The 16,919-nt window shown below is 35.4% G+C and overlaps 2 protein-coding genes and 1 long non-coding RNA gene across 5 annotated transcripts in view; 2 read left to right on the forward strand and 1 right to left on the reverse strand.

The window, feature by feature from the left end:
* The window catches only part of LOC107720814 (kinesin-like protein KIF2A), a 14,551-nt gene extending 6,135 nt beyond the window's left edge, over positions 1-8,416 (reverse strand). For 2 of the 3 annotated variants that reach the window (XM_016528647.1, XM_016528645.1), the window contains exons 1-14: positions 8,223-8,416; positions 5,983-6,077; positions 5,608-5,730; positions 5,466-5,520; positions 4,365-4,493; positions 3,133-3,233; positions 2,905-3,000; positions 2,393-2,447; positions 2,160-2,322; positions 1,959-2,049; positions 1,732-1,795; positions 1,555-1,646; positions 1,176-1,318; positions 804-1,008 (exon numbers count right to left, since the gene is read on the reverse strand). In XM_016528647.1, coding sequence (XP_016384133.1) covers positions 804-1,008; positions 1,176-1,318; positions 1,555-1,646; positions 1,732-1,795; positions 1,959-2,049; positions 2,160-2,322; positions 2,393-2,447; positions 2,905-3,000; positions 3,133-3,233; positions 4,365-4,493; positions 5,466-5,520; positions 5,608-5,730; positions 5,983-6,077; positions 8,223-8,283 — 1,473 coding nt within the window. In that variant the 5' untranslated portion in view covers positions 8,284-8,416. Of the gene's footprint in view, positions 1-803; positions 1,009-1,175; positions 1,319-1,554; positions 1,647-1,731; positions 1,796-1,958; positions 2,050-2,159; positions 2,323-2,392; positions 2,448-2,904; positions 3,001-3,132; positions 3,234-4,364; positions 4,494-5,465; positions 5,521-5,607; positions 5,731-5,982; positions 6,098-8,222 lie in introns of all 3 variants that reach the window. The other variant, XM_016528646.1, reaches the window with a different exon arrangement.
* A 337-nt stretch (positions 8,417-8,753) lies between these two features.
* LOC107720809 (uncharacterized) lies at positions 8,754-9,346 on the forward strand. The gene is made up of 3 exons (XR_001637644.1): positions 8,754-8,841; positions 8,946-9,099; positions 9,197-9,346. It is a non-coding gene; the product is annotated as an uncharacterized LOC107720809 (long non-coding RNA).
* A 2-nt stretch (positions 9,347-9,348) lies between these two features.
* LOC107720807 (solute carrier family 2, facilitated glucose transporter member 6-like) lies at positions 9,349-13,212 on the forward strand. The gene is made up of 8 exons (XM_016528638.1): positions 9,349-9,414; positions 10,407-10,506; positions 10,640-10,851; positions 11,254-11,400; positions 12,035-12,143; positions 12,238-12,414; positions 12,580-12,725; positions 13,014-13,212. The coding sequence occupies exons 1-8, from the start codon at positions 9,349-9,351 to the stop codon at positions 13,173-13,175; spliced, it is 1,119 nt and encodes a 372-aa protein (XP_016384124.1). The 3' UTR covers positions 13,176-13,212.
* The last annotated feature ends 3,707 nt before the right edge of the window (positions 13,213-16,919 follow it).

The raw sequence follows: 16,919 nt of genomic DNA on the forward strand, positions 1-16,919 counted from the left end.
CAAATTAAATCAACACAGAAGCTGCATCTGAAGTGGCATTTAGATGTATTTACACACATGTATTTTGTTTAATGCAAGACATGAATGCATTTAACCTGCAATTACAAATGCATAAATAATGTTTTGATATATTAAACAAAACGTTGAATACTGATATTTGAAATTATTTAAATAATGAACGATGCTTTGAAAGTGAAATTAAAACCGCCAGTAGGTGGCAGCAAATCACTGTTAATAAGTGAGTCATTGCGATTGAACTGAATCATTTAAACGGTTGATTCATACAGGAACGAAACACCGCCATGTTGCTCAGAGACACAAAACAGTGCAGTGGCTGTGTTTGGAATTATTTGTGTTGTCGAAATAGAGCAAAAACAGGCAATATGGTGTCTATAATGTAAGCCTCTTAATTAACTTCTTGTTTTTTGAACTGTTGTAAAAAATCTATATTAAGTTTGTAATCATTTTGGAGAAAAAAACAGCACTCTTTGTGCGATATTGATTAACTATATGAGTTGATATAAATATATACATTTTCTGTCCCCATATCTTGAATTTTGTGATCATTCTAAATGTATTTTAATTTAATCATGCAGTGACAGAACGCACTCTAAGTGCGAACGTGCACTAGTCTAGACTTCACGTAATGTGTGCGTGCACTCTCTGTAGGGGGGTTTTGAATGGTTTTTGCAAAATACTCGATAATGTCAAATTGCACATCGTTAAAACAACAATTACGATATTATCGCAGACGATATATATCGCACAGCCCTACTCTTGGGTGGTGTTTTTAAGATGCTGACCTTCAGAGCCAACAGACTCTTATTGATTTCGGCTCCCTCCAAACGAGTCTGCCGATCAGCGCTGGATGTGTCCGCTCCACGTTCGTTACCCGCCAGATCAATGAGTGAGAATTTGCCGTGCATCTTGCCCTTCTTTCGTAGAATGATTTGGAAGACGGCGTGGCTACGGGATGAGTGGGCATTAGCTGAGGTCTGACCTGAGGTCCTAAAATGGAAGATAAGAAGGTGAAATTTAAGTCAGGAGTGTCTGATAATTGTGTGGACCAATTATAGATCAAAGATCATGAAACGTTAAGGAAAAGATTATGAAATAAACAAATGCTAATAACTAGAGCAATATTCAGTGAACTTGTTTTACCCATTGGGTATTACCTGCAACTGTTCCCTATTTCAATAAGTTTGAGGACATCCTCGGTGCATTTGACCTCACGCTCCTGAAGCCCAACCACCTGCACCTGCTGCTTCCCATCTTCTAGCACACGTAGCTTAGTCTTACGATTCAACAGATCAAATACCTAAAGAAGAAAAAGACTTTGAAAGACTTGTCCCATTTTTAAAATAGCCTTTAGCTATCAATTAGTCATCAATTTTCTAAAACACCCCTCTTGATAAAAAAAAAAAAATCAATGAAAGGAAATATTCTGTGAAATGAAACTGATCCAGTCACTTAGCAAATGAGCACAAATCTTCAAATGGTATTCACAACACGTTTTGAATGAACAAAAAGTGAACGTAACTCAGAGCCACTTACCTTTCCACTGTAAATTTCAAAGAAAGTTGCGTAAACCTGAAGATCCAGCTTCTTATAATTTGGTTTCTTCAGCATGAGAAAAACATCTCGAGCTGTGTGTGGACAACATGTATTTGAATGAGTTTGCTTGAAAGAACAAGATTAAAGAAAATATAGGACCAAATAAACATCAATTACCAGCTAATGCATAGATTCCTTTTGAACAATCCTGGTTCTTTCCTGAAAAATCTCCACCCATGGTCTAAAAAAACAAACCAATTGATGAGCTTTATGTCTTATTACACTGACATATGACAAATAAAAAATAAAGTTGTGGCCATTATCAGTACAAAAACTAGCAAACTGTACAAAGTCTTTTTTTTTTTTTTTTTCAATCTCAGTTAAATAAAATAAATACTTCTTACATGTGTTTTTCCACTTCCTGTTTGGCCATAAGCAAAGCATGTGGCCATTCCTCTATCAAAGATTGTTTCCACAAGGGGTCTTGCAGTAAACCTGTGTAGAAAACGGTTATAAGATATTTATTCTCCAACAGTGACTAATTCCCAACATCATTTTTAGAGAAATATTCATGTTTAATGAACAACAAATGAAATCATCCTTACCTGTAAACCATTTCATTTGTTGTGCTGTCATCAAAGGCATAATCGAAGCGGAATGTTTGGTTCTCTAGGTATCGAGTCAGATCCACCTTCTGTTTTGGTTCATGAACCATGACAACATCTTTACTTGGAATAGTGATCACATCTAGGTCCTTTACTGTCAACTCTACAACACAAATGAGAAATAAATTACAACACGTAAGGTAATTAAAAAAACAACATTTCTGAGTCATTACCTTTTTTATTGAGGGGTCGTTTCCTAACACAGACACATATTCTGTGCTCCTCAATCTGTCAAAAAAAAATTAATCACGTTTTACATCTCTTAATAAAATGTTTTACTTAACATCCAAGAATGAAGAATAAGATATTGCTAGTTATAATTTTTTCTTACTAATAATACATGATATTGATATAATGATATTATATATTATTTTTTCTGTATTACTATTATTATCATCATTAAGAGGTGGATCTCAAATACATGAACATGACCATGTCTAGGTTGTATTCCCCTCCAAAGTTCAAATGGAGAAAAAAAATGTTGAATAAATAATCATTATAATCAAAATTAAATAATGAATAAAAAATTAACTAACAACAACAATAATAATAATAATATTAAAATAATGATACATGATGGCTGTGTTTGTTAAATTAAATTTCATTAATCCATTCATCATTTTGTTTTATTTATTTTATTTCATATTTTATTTTATGACCCAGACATTAATTCATCAATACCTACCAAATCTGTCGTGGTTAGCGGTCGATAGTCCAAACTTGCTCTGAAGTCTCGGATCATCTGCAGTATTTCATAGTTTGGAATTGTTGTATCAATTTCCTTTAAAACAAAACAAGCACATTCACAATAGGAACACCACCAGGTGAAATAATCTATTTGTCAAACCCATTACAATTAAAAGCTGAGAGACGAAGCAGAACGATATAATGACAGAAAGATGAGGAGTCTTACCTGTGCTCGCTTTTCTCTCAGTTCCTGTTGCTGTATCCTGCGTCTCTCCCTCTTCTCCTGCAATTTTTCCACTTCCTTCACACAGTTCGACTTCCTCCTTGCTGTTAAGAGGGCAGAATGGTACACACGATTCCATTTTATCAAAGGCAACAACCGTTTCCTCTTTCAGCCCATCCCCTCCCACACTGTATCTCTCGCTAATATAAGAGTGTATGTGTCAGGGCTCTACAGAGCGACCATTTCAGTCGCATTTGCGACTGAAAACTACTGCGTGCGACTATGAAATAATATTGAAGTCAAATATCACCTTTTTTATCAGAATTTTTGATTACTGATTAGAAACTCCTAAAATTTTGACCGTGCTCCTAATTTTTTTTAAATTAGGAGCACAAGCGTTCCTAAAAAGAAAAGTAAGTGTAGAGCCCTGTGTGTGTAGACAGAGTGGCTATAGAGGCAAGCCACAGCCTCTGGCAGCTGGCACATGGTAGCGCCAACAGCCCTCTCCATCTTAAAGAGCTCTGTTCTCTGAGCAGACCTTTTCCAACGACATTTATCCATGTGCTCTTGCTGTCTACAACATACCTAACATTACTGCTATTACTTGCAAACAGTAGTATCAGCAGAATAAGGAATAAAAGATTTTAATATTATCCAAAATCTGTTCTGATGAAGAAACAAACTCATCTACATCTTGGATGATCTAAGGGTGAGAATATTTTCAGCAGATTTTCATTTTTGGTTGAACTATTCCTTTAACTGCAATTCTGAGAAAGAATCGCAGCATATCTGTGAATCAATTTTGTCCCATCCCTGCACTAAACAAGCAAATCAAACCAGTCTAGAACAATTGTAGTTCTGCCCAAAGAATGTGCTGCATCATGTAGCACATAGAAAACAGTTTTTAATTAATTCAGCAGACACACTCTAGTAAGCTTCATAAATTCAAAGCAAGAGGATTAATCGGGGAGGTTCAGAGTCAGGTCAATCTTGCCCGGTCACAAACAGTCACTGACATTCAGAAGCGTGGCAGGGGTAGCCAAGATTTGAGCCAAGGTACCGACAGATGAGCAAGGTTTAGGTTTACTGCAAAATTCAGACTCTAAAAGGATGCTTTCTCTTTATGCATGATATGCATCCTGCGCAGGAGACTCAGTCCAGCTTTCAGCGTTTTCCTGTGGGGAAAAGGGGGTTGACAATAACAGATTGAAAAGCACTGAGGAGTGTCATATTACCGTTTTGTTGCTGCTGAGTTAGCTGACTTTGGGTCAGGCTCTGTGTGGGCTGAGAGGGCTGTTGTGCTGGTGGAGGGGGTGCTGATTCTGGCTGTTGCTGCTGGGCCAGCCGTCCCCGAGTCGAGCCAACTTTAAAACAGAACACGTAAGAGTCAGCGAATCACACTCGGACAAACAGAGACTATGTCTGCAAACTGAGGCATCACAGGAGCACTCAAAACATGCCTATGATGCACAAAAATGCCGCTTAGGGTGACAGCTCACCAAGTTTTGAAACACAGCCAGCTTAGTATGCTAAGACAACTATAAGTCATGTGTAGTAAAACAGCCATTTTTACTACATCAAAATTTACTATATCAAAAAAAAAAAATAATTTAATGTGTGCTTGCCCCCATTGTCTACAAATCCTTGTTGTTATTATTTATATTTATCATTTAACACCATATCAGCATCAAAGGCTAAATTCGTGGCAAACTTAAGCAATAATAATGAGTAGTAAATTAAAATATAAATAGTCATAAAAAATAATACTTAAGTAAATTATATACAATAATGTCACAAAAACACAAACAAACAATAACAAAAAGTTATATAACATCAATATATTTCATATTTGTTAAAAATTCTAATATTTTCCAAGGAGAAGCTTTTTTTAATGTCCATTAATGTAATTTTTGAATAAAACTTTGTCTAATATTCAAATATGCTTTAAGCAATTTCTGCAAAGGAAGACTTTAAAAAAAATCACATATATCCAATTATTTCCCCTAGTGTTATTACAGTACATTAGATTTGTATAGTAATTTATAGCACTAAAAATGTTTAGAATTAGGCAATGAGGAAAAAAGTAGTTCCCAGTGTATGTTATAACGAATTTAGTGTACAGTCACAATGAAGTGCTTGTGGAGTGTGCACTCTCTGAAAAAACTGCATCATGAGCCTGACAAATGCATGTGCTGCCCCTTCACTCTGAAGCACCCAGCACATGCACACTACTTTTTTTTTTTTACCTAAATCACTTTTGTGGATTAATAACTGCACATGGCCATACTCGATTTATTGTGCAGCCCTATTCCTGAGTCATATAACAACAAATATACCTCTGTTGTCTCTGGATGGGATTTCACTCCTTCCCGGTGCAATAGTTCTACGATTCTGCACACAAACAAGTGTACAAAAAGGTTCAAAATATGCGAACAATTAGAATGCAAGTTCAACTTTTAACTCTGGCCTCATACAAACCTTAGGGATTTTGTTGACCTTCAAAGAGCTGGGTGTAGGAGGCGGTGGTGTAACAGGGCTCAAGGAAATCTCCTCCTCTGGAGCAACATCTGGATTTAGTGAGAATATGCACTCCAAATCAATCTGTTATGAAAAAAAGAACAAGCTGTGAACATTACAAGAAGAAATCTGATCACTTTTTTTGCCAAATCATGCAGAATGCTCTAATCTTAAGGAGAAAAATGGTTCAGGGTACATGATAACATAATTCATATTTGAAAGAAACACAGCATATGTGTCCACTGACTGAGAGTTTCATACTGAACCCTAACAACACCAGAATGTTGTTCTATCCATTATTAATGACACAGGCAGCTGAGAGGCTACTAGACTTACCTCTTTTCCTTTAGTGTCTCCATTTTCTATCCATTCCACAGTAGCACTTTCATTATCTTCATTTAAAGAGGTCACCATGGCCTGGTGTATTCGCCCTGTAAGTAACCCAACACCTCTAAGTGTGAAAGACAAATTGAAAACATTCATGTATCCACTTAGAAATTTTACACATCTAATGGTAACTTGAAAAAGTGTTTATGTACATGATGGCATGTCAACAGCAATCTGCTTCTCAGGACACTTCAGAAGTTGTGCTATTACCTACTGAAAAGTATCAGAGCATCACTGAAAACAAACAGCCATGGTTCCATATCTATTATTCAGAGCTATTCCTACTCACACGTCGACATCCCTGCAATTATTCAACAGTGGCATCAGCAAGAAAAAGCACATATTATCCTGCCATAAAACAAGCTATTTAAAACCGCTGTGTGCAACATCAGGCCAAAAGAAAAGTTAAAACCCAGCTTGAAGTAAAGGCACATCTTTATGACGCTAGAGACCTCCTCTGTTAAAAGATGTCACAAGCACTGTTCATCTTCAGAGAGCATGTCAAGAGTCATCTCTATTAAGCAATACATGAAACTTCCCAAAGAGACAGGAGTGGTTTGTCTATCACGTCAGACCCGGGGCTCACTTTATTCCTTTGCTACAAGCTGAAGTTAAATATAACACAGCCTTCTCAAAGAGATAAAATTATCATCTCTTCTGACAGTCTTCCAAATAGTATTGATGCGAATATCAATGATACGCCACTGAATGCTTACAAGACACCAACACTAGTTTTACTATATTTCAATCTCTGAACTGTGAAATCATTAGTAGAATTTGATACTTGATTACTTGTAATTAAACAATTAATCTCAATCTTCATTAAACATCTTAAATATATTCTTTTTATTACCAATATAATACAGATTAGTAGTAGTAGTAGTAGTAATAGTAGTAGAATTACTACTGTTCTTATTTAAAGTTGTGGTGGTTGTTAGCTTTCTAAATGGAAAAATAGTTTTCATCTTTGCCTTGGATCAAACTTTCTAACCTAAAAATAAATGGCTGTTATTTACAAATTTAAGTAGTTGTCCAAACAGTACATCAACCAGGTTACTTCACATTTTAAAGCCATTGTTTGGTTCTATTTTTGAGTGAATGAACTGTGAATATTGGTAATTTATTTATACATCTGTTTATAATAATGCAACTAATCCCAAGCGATGTTCCCTGTTTTATGTACAGTGGGTACGGAAAGTATTCAGACCCCCTTAAATTTTTCACTCTTTGTTATATTGCAGCCATTTGCTAAAATCATTTAAGTTAATTTTTTTTATGGAAAAATAGTTTTCATCTTTGCCTTGGATCAAACTTTCTAACCTAAAAATAAATGGCTGTTATTTACAAATTTAAGTAGTTGTCCAAACAGTACATCAACCAGGTTACTTCACATTTTAAAGCCATTGTTTGGTTCTATTTTTGAGTGAATGAACTGTGAATATTGGTAATTTATTTATACATCTGTTTATAATAATGCAACTAATCCCAAGCGATGTTCCCTGTCTTATGTACATTAAGCAATAATAATAAAAAAAATTTAATCCCAACCTGTCAGTATTTCCTTTGGCCACTAGGATGGAGTTTAATCTCTGAACCCAAAGAATGACACATCACATAATTTCAAGGGATTTACTTGTCATCTTCAAATCGTTACACTTACAATACAGTCAGAATATTATGACTAGGCCTATATGAAAATTTAGAGTAAAACCAGCAACCTCCCTCTGTCCACAACCAATCTGTAAAACAAAACATTAATTTGCAAGTGACTTAAGATGGCTAACCCACATAAATCTAGAATATACAAGACTTACTGATCATATTCCTTACCAATACAAGACATAAATAATTCCACACTAATCTGCACCAAGTAAACCAGTTAATGGGCTCATATCAAATATGACCGCACACATTATGAATATCTAAACAAACTCCACCCGGGTTTAGCAGGTGGCTAACGTAAGCCAACAGTTGTACTGTTGATTGACACAAGCTCGTCAACTACCCGGGCAACCAGCTCCAACAGACCGAACTTAACACTATATATCGATTTATACCAGGCCCGACCACCTAAACCTTCCGTTTCTGTCAGGTTTTTTTTGTGTGTGTGTGGTAACGTTAGCATCCGTTAGCCGAACCGGAGCAACGACTTTAACGGACGGTTACAGGCGACCCAAATATGAACTCACCATCGCTGCGTTTTATCTCCACATAAATCCCCACGACGATCTTGCCGAAGTTCACCGCCATGGCTCATTTATGGGACGGAGGGAATACTCAAATAGACAGGCGTGTGGGAACTAAAAACAGTGTTTGTGTTTGAATTTTTCACATTTGTTGTTCCGTGTTGCTCAAAACCGGGAGGCGGCCACAGCGCGGCACATAAAAGCAAGAGGGGGAGAGTTCACGGCGCGTGCGCGGGGGCCGTTCTACTTGCGTGTTTTTTTTTCACGCCAGTCCCGCCTCCTGTGTTAGGATTGGCTAGAAGCAGCCGGAGGTCTGCGATCGGACAGTTGATGTAACCATAGCAACCACAGTAAGCGGAGGAAGCCGCTTTGTATGGTAAAGTTCTAGTTGCTAAATACATCACTCAAATCTGAGTTGAGGAAGTTCTGACGTTTGCTTCCTTAATTTTTTGTCCCTCCTCTAGAAATCCCAGTATTGCAAAAATGGGCTTTTACATTCACTTGCTGTCAGTTATACCCATTCGAGCATTAAAGCAGTTCAGTCTGCAGGCTGAAGAGGAGCGATGGAAGACAGTCCAAATGAAAACACCGCATTAATTAAAAACAAACCAGCCCGAATCAGGTGACTTCATCGTTCCGTTGTCCTTCTTTGTTCTCGATTTATAACCGACTCAATGGAATTTCATGTTTTTCGTGCATTTATTTATTTATGTTTATACTTCCTAGACATGGCAGGCTATTCCTTGCGGTTTTTTCAGCTGTTTTGGGCAATTTTACTTTTGGGTTTGCCTTGGTGTTCCCCTCCCCTGTCATCCCCCAGCTTCAAAAGGGTGATGACCCTCGGCTGCAAATGGACATCCATCAAATATCATGGTTTGGTGTAAGAACATTAATGTGTCTAAAGATAGAAGATGTTTTCAGGTGTAAACATACAGTAAAAATACATCTTTGTAACTAGTTTCTCTTTTGTTTGTTAGTCAATTTTCACCCTTGGTGCAGCCTTAGGGGGTATTAGTGCCATGGTGCTGAATGACAGAGTTGGGAGAAAAATAAGCATTATGTTGTCAGGAGTACCATCTGCTGTAGGTCTCCTTGTGATGGGGGCTGCACAAAACTTTTGGATGTTATTATGGGGCCGATTTCTGACTGGAATCGCTGGTGGTATCACGGCTGGCTCTATTCCTGTAAGTTATCTGTTAGTCCATCTTGTTTATCGATTGATGAATATGCATAATACTACAGTGCCACTGCAAAATGCAATTGTATTATTATTATTATTTAGTTTTTTAGTAAGTTTGATAAAAATGACAGTGGCATGAAATGATATAAAGATAATAGGTATTGATAATAAACATGTCTGCTGGCCTCCCACAAAAACAAATATAGTGTAACCATTGATTTCTGAACAATTGACGAATTAATTGGTTGCAGAGACTCACATTTGTGAGTTATTGCAAGGTTTCTGCAGGTCTTCCATGAATTAAGGCCTTAAAAAGGTCTTAAATCAGAGCAGAAATTGATAAAGTCAAGGCACGCATTGCTAAAAATCGATGTATTCATCAGTATTTTTCTCAGTAATACAAATATCTATCTAAACATCCTTAAATCAAAATAGATGTACTTGAGATTCAAAATTAAGATTTGAAGTCTTGTTTTCTGAAAATTTTTTTTAACAAAATTAAGTGAGTTTGTTTAAAACTAACAAATAGCTGGTACAGTAAAATTTATTTTCATATTCTAGTGTTTGAGAGAAGAGGTATTCAAGCCTTAAGTTATTGTTTTTATGGGGATCAGTAGGAAGTTGTATTTTCAAACTTTGAAGTGTTGCTACGACTCAATGTAATGCAGCTCATTTAAAGAACATATTGACGTTTTGTGATGTCTTCAATTTATTCCTTAAATTTTCTTTCCTTGGTCTTAAAAAATCTTTAAAAAGAAAATTTGAAATGTACCTCCATAAAACTATATATACTATAGAAACCTATATTAGTTTCTATCTGAATTATTTGCTGAATCCATGAGATCTGATGGATGTTCATACGACACTGTGTTGTTAGATATAGCCTACAAATAAGAGTTTCATTGTAACATATGGGATTTTAATTAAAGAAACGTCATGATATATTAGTGGTTGCAGTTTTATGCCTAATAGATCTCATTAACATCAGTTGATGTCTTTTCTCATAGGTGTACGTGTCAGAGATTTCACACCCGTCTGTGAGGGGTGCGCTGGGTTCATGTCCTCAGATCACAGCTGTCTTTGGAAGTCTAGCACTCTACGCGCTTGGTGAGAGAGCTCATATTTCTCGGGTTGTTTTGGTTGTATGATGAAACACATTTTCTCCAACACTTTAAAGAATTTCCAAGCATTTTTCAGATACATTCTTTATAAATGATGCTATTTTATGGTCTCTCTCCAGGCTTGGTTTTGCCGTGGAGGTGGCTGGCTGTGGCTGGGGAGATCCCTATTGTTATCATGATGATTTTGCTTTGCTTCATGCCGACCTCCCCACGTTACTATGTAATGAAAGGAAACAGAGCAAAAGCAGTTAAATCACTAGAATGGCTCAGAGGCCCCAATTCTGATTACTTGACCGAGTTCAATAAAATTGAGCGCAGTATCAATTCTCAGGTAAAAGGCACATTGCGGTGGATTACATCATGTTATCAGGGTGGTTTTGCCATAGAATTAAAAGGTCATGCAAATAGAATTCAATAAGTGAGAATATTGTATAGTAATAACAGTTGTATTGTACTGTTTTTAATCACAAACTTCAATATTCAAAAAGCTTTAGATAAAAAAAAGCTATTTAAAGTTTTGATGCATTTAATTTTTTATTGCATAATATTATAACATGACTTATATACAACCTCTCAAGGTTGTTGGTTAAAATTTAAAATGCAAATTTCACAGAAGGGGGTTTGCTGCAGTATTGCAGGGGGACTGCCAATTATTGCTTGGAATTAAGAAAAAATTCAAATATGCATTATATAAAAATAGAATATTAAATTACTTTCATGTTCTCTCCAACAGGGCGCTCAATGGAGTGATCTTAAAACACCTTTATACTATAAACCAATTCTAATCTCAGTCTTCATGAGATTCCTGCAGCAGATGACTGGTATAACCCCAATTCTTGTATATCTGGAGCCCATCTTCCACATGACAGCTATATCACTAGTATGTCATAAAGAGTTTATTCATTCACACTGTGAAATACCTGAAAGCACATTAATCCACCTAAAAAACTGATGTTTTATTGCCATTTAGGAACCGAAATATGATGCAGCATTAGTGGGAGTTGTAAGACTGATGTCTGTTGTTATCGCAGCCAGTTTGATGGACAAAGCTATTTAAAGTTTTGATGCATTTAATTTTTTATTGCATAATAGTATAACATGACTTATATACAACCTCTCAAGGTTGTTGGTTAAAATTTAAAATGCAAATTTCACAGAAGGGGGTTTGCTGTGGTATTGCAGGGGGACTGCCAATTATTGCTTGGAATTAAGAAAAAATTCAAATACGCATTATATAAAAATAGAATATTAAATTACTTTCATGTTCTCTCCAACAGGGCGCTCAATGGAGTGATCTTAAAACACCTTTATACTATAAACCAATTCTAATCTCAGTCTTCATGAGATTCCTGCAGCAGATGACTGGTATAACCCCAATTCTTGTATATCTGGAGCCCATCTTCCACATGACAGCTATATCACTAGTATGTCATAAAGAGTTTATTCATTCACACTGTGAAATACCTGAAAGCACATTAATCCACCTAAAAAACTGATGTTTTATTGCCATTTAGGAACCGAAATATGATGCAGCATTAGTGGGAGTTGTAAGACTGATGTCTGTTGTTATCGCAGCCAGTTTGATGGACAAAGCAGGTCGAAAAGCTCTACTGTTCACCTCAGGTTTGTGTAGAATTAAAGAACAAAGTATTATATTTGGTAAATGTAATTCATTGGAAAAAAAAACAAAAAAACAAACACATATTTTTTCCTTCAGGATTTTTGATGTATATAGCCATGCTTTCAATGACCATGTACACCCACAAAACATCGTGCAGCCATGGCAATCTTACCATAACCGAGGGCTTGAAGAGCACTTATGGAGGCTCAACAGGCCCTGCCTTCGATCCAATAACTCTAATTCCTCTAATTAGCTCTATGGTCATCATATTTGGTGAGTTTTTAGGAAGTTTGTCCATATACAGTGTGACCAGTTCACTTTGACTTACTGTAGAAGCTTTTTGTAGCTTACTTACTTCATTTTTAGAATTAGTTCTAGTACTGTTTCTTCATGTATAATACGATGCAGCATAACATTGCTGATTAATCTCCTATGCAGGTTATGCTTTGGGTTGGGGTCCAATCACGTGGCTGCTAATGTCAGAGATTTTACCCTTGGGTGCGCGTGGTGTTGCATCTGGTTTGTGTGTTGGTGTTAGCTGGATCACAGCCTTCATTCTGACGCAACTCTTCATGCATGTGGTGGTGAGCTAAATCTCTTTTTTACACACATAGAAACTGGAATTGGAAAATACCAATTTTTTTAATAACTTGCCTAACAACACATACAACAACATGATCCTTGTTCAAGATCATTAAAAGATAATATAACCTGCTCTTGATAATACTCATGTTATGCATGATTATATTTCTTCAGATTTTTTTCTTTCTGATTGTTTCAATTTGTAGTATTTTTCATATACATAGTTGTGTGAGTTTTTAATAAGTATAGCTATAAAAGACAAACTTGATAACATATATCTTTTCATATAGGAGGCCTATGGACTCTTTGCACCTTTCCTGTTCTTCTGTGTCGTCTCTGTAGTGAATATCATTTTCACAGCTAAATGTGTGCCAGAAACTAAAGGCCGGACTCTGGAAGAAATTGAGAACTATTTCAGGACTGGCCGAACCTTCACTATTCTTGATTCATAATATGTCTATTTTGCAGCGATACTGTGGCACTATTTAATCCACAACAAAATAAATTATGTTTTACCCAAGTTGTGAGTTTGCCCGTTCGAATGTGGTGAGATAAAATGACTGGGTGATGCCAAATAATATACATTTATATATTGTCTTTATATTGAGCTACATAATTGCTTTATGAATGTTACGCTGATGTAAATACATTAATATGTAAAATCTGTCCAATGTACATTTATTAGAAGGATGTACTGTATAGAGTCATATGAGTGTACACTTATCTAAAGGATATCAATAAATGTGTGTATATACTGTATATATAATGTCTCTATCATGCTCTCAGTTTCTATGTTAAATATGAACATGTGGTTTGGTACTTCACTTCTCTTTCACTATTCTGCAATTGTTTCCATCAGTGTGACCAAACTAAACCTATATTGCACAAAATGTGTTTGTCCAGGAGCAAAAGTACAATGATAAGGAGAAGTTACCATGGGTGTGGACCACAGCTAGAATTGAGCAAGACTTCAGCTAAATTAATTCTGGCCTTTGTCATGTCCTGATATGTACATAAAGATTTTGGATTAATTATTGTTTATCACTTTACTTAATGCTATAACTATGAACTATACACAAAAATAATGATCCGTTTCTTAATTATACTTCCTGTTATTTGTTTTTTTCCCCAAACAATTAAATAATTCTCCAACCTTCTTACCCAATTAATTGCATATGCTTTTTATCAGTAAGCATATTTTTCTAACAAAGGTTTGCTGTTTAAAAGAGAACAATGTTTTGTGTCATTGACAACTTTGAGAAGATTCCTCTTTCTGCTTTCATACTGTATGATGCCACAGTGCATCCTGTCAATCAAAACCAAAGCATTGTTATGCACCTGTGTTACATACATACTACATTTGTAAATGTTGAAAATTTGTCAAAACACCTAAGTGGTATGCAGTGCATTATTTATCTAATAGACAAATATTCATCATTCTTATTTGCCACTTTTCAGTCACTTAGATTGATTTCCTTCCACCAATGAATGGCAGATTTAGGCATAGATAATATTATTAATATATTGTCACTTTTTAAATTAAATGTAATTAAAATTACATAATACTAACTGTTAAATTTTGGGAAATAATCAAAAAATAATAATTTAAAAAAGTCAATTGAGTTAATTTGACCTCAATGTCTAATATAACCCAATTCTCAATGGCTCTTATCCAAGAGTTAAGTTGCTTACATGTACAAAAACGCCTTTAAGGAAAAATAATGTGATACGTGTTTGGCTTTAGGCTGCTTTATTGGGTTCTATTTAGTAAAGGGTTCCCAAAAATGTTAATATATAACTACATACATAAGACTGACACTGGCTTATATGTTATATAAGGATGCTATTTCTTACATTACACAATCTGAAAGACCAAACCTGTCATACATATATAATTTCATAAATATACACATTAACAGGGTTATAAATAATTTATTTATTGATGGGTGAATGTGTGGATGTTTTACTTATAAATATCACGGTTGTTTGTCCATGGTTGTGTCAGGAAACATTTTAATTAATTGTGAAACTTACGTTGTGATTATTAATAAATTAAATTATGATTTAAAACAAATTATGATTCTACCAAATATTTTAAAATCACTACATGTTTAAAACCTAATGAAAATCATCACTGTCTGGTTTCCTGGCTTCACGAACTCATTCAGTTTGCATGCACGTGAACGTTTTTATTCCGTTGTTTTTTTACATAACACTCCGTAGAAAGTGGCTGTGCAGTCAGAAGAACACTAGAGCAGTGTTGCCAACTTAGCAATTTTGTTGCTAAATTTAGCAACTTTTCAGACTACCCTAGCAACTTTTTCTTCCAAAAGCACCTAGCAACAAATGTAGCTATTTTTTTGATAAATGATAAAAAGGCACAATTTACCATTTAAATTACACAAAAAGAGGAAACCAAAGATGCCTAGCAAGTACATACATCACATGAATTAAGTTATTGCTATTTGCAGTTGTTCAATTTGATAATAACAATAGAGGTAGATCTTTTAGCAAAACAATCTCTCAAATCCCAAACAATAGATCTACAGGTTAAATTAAGTAAAGCTGAAGCCAAGACTATAATAAAGGTACATACACAAAATCTATGGCAGGAATACTGGGATATCAATGATACAGGAAGACATTTTTATAATATTCAAAGCAAAGTTGGTGTAGGAAGAGAAATGGGTAAAAATCGGAGGGAGGAAACAGTCATTACTCGTCTCAGAATAGGACATACAGGGCTCAATAAGACTCTGCATTTAATAGGTAAACATACAAATGGTCTATGTACACATTGTAACCAACCTGAATCAGTAAAACATATAATAATAGAATGTCATGCATATGAAAATAAGAGAATAATATTAAAAGAAGTATTTGAAAAATATAAACTTAAATTCACTTTGGAAAATATACTTGGAACAGCACTAAGGAAAACATATGTACAGTTAATTTCATATCTGAAAGAGACAGGTATCCTAGAACGAATATGAAGATCATAGAATAGTAGGGCAAACCCGGTGGGTCCTCAGAGGTGGGTCTTTGCGTGTGTAAAATCATGTAATTATATAATGTGTTGTAAGTAAATGTTAATAAGCGAAATTAAAATAATAGTTTTGTTTGAAAATGTATGCTAAATAACAAACAATATATTTCATTTACGAAAAATACCAGGGTACTATACTAAAGTATCCGATAAAATAGCTACCATACTGGAGTTTTTAAACTGGAGGAAATAGTGAAAGTCGTTAGGGGAAGTTCACATATAACTATTGAAAAACAGTTTGAATGGAACAGAACGCGTGGGTCTCGAGACGCGTTATTTAACACGCGTTGTAAACGCGACGCCGACGCGCTCCGTCCTAATTGAGACGAAGCGGCTAAGAAGCAGTGGTGGACGAAGTACACAAATCAAGTACCGTACTTGAGTAAAAGTACAGATCCGTATAATAAAATATTACTCCAGGTTTATTATATGTTTTATTCTAGTAGCCATAACCGTAGTAACTCATAAGTCAACTTGGCGGAAATGATTGTTACTGTGATAATACTTTTGTAACGCGTTATATGCTTGTGTTGCAGGGGGAAGGCGTCAGTGACGAAGGCGCGCAGTTTGAAGTAACGCGCTCACTGGTATGTGTGTGGGTTGCCAGTAATGTTAAAGGGGTCATATGATGCGATTTCAATTTTTCCTTTCTCTTTGGAGTGTTACAAGCTCTTGGTCTGTTTTTATTGTATTGTGATAAATAAATAAATGATAAAATAAATAAATGCAGACTTGGTGAGCATGAAAACTTTTTAAAAATCGCACTGACCCCTAAACGCTTGAACAGTAGTATATATATTTAAATGTTGCATTGTTGCATCAATTTAATATTTATTGTCCTTTTAACTGCATTTTAAAATATAAATTAAATAAATTATTTTAAATGTCTTTCTATACAGGCCTTCCTTTCATTGTTGGGAGTCTGCAGAGAGGCACACATTCAAGGAAGAGATCGCAGAAAAAACTAACAACCAAAAGCAACTTTTGACAGTTTTTTTTGACCGTGAAGCTCAAATAGATAAAGAAACTCTTGCCCAGTTTCACAGACGAGGCTTAAGCCTAGTCCCAGACTAAAACGCATGTTTGAGCCGTATTAACTGAAAGCAACTTGCACTGGCATATTTTAAGATTAGTGTTGATTTTTAGC

Source organism: Sinocyclocheilus rhinocerous, unplaced genomic scaffold (assembly GCF_001515625.1).
Source record: "Sinocyclocheilus rhinocerous isolate Xijiao unplaced genomic scaffold, SAMN03320098_v1.1 scaffold2828, whole genome shotgun sequence".
NCBI lineage: Eukaryota > Metazoa > Chordata > Actinopteri > Cypriniformes > Cyprinidae > Sinocyclocheilus > Sinocyclocheilus rhinocerous.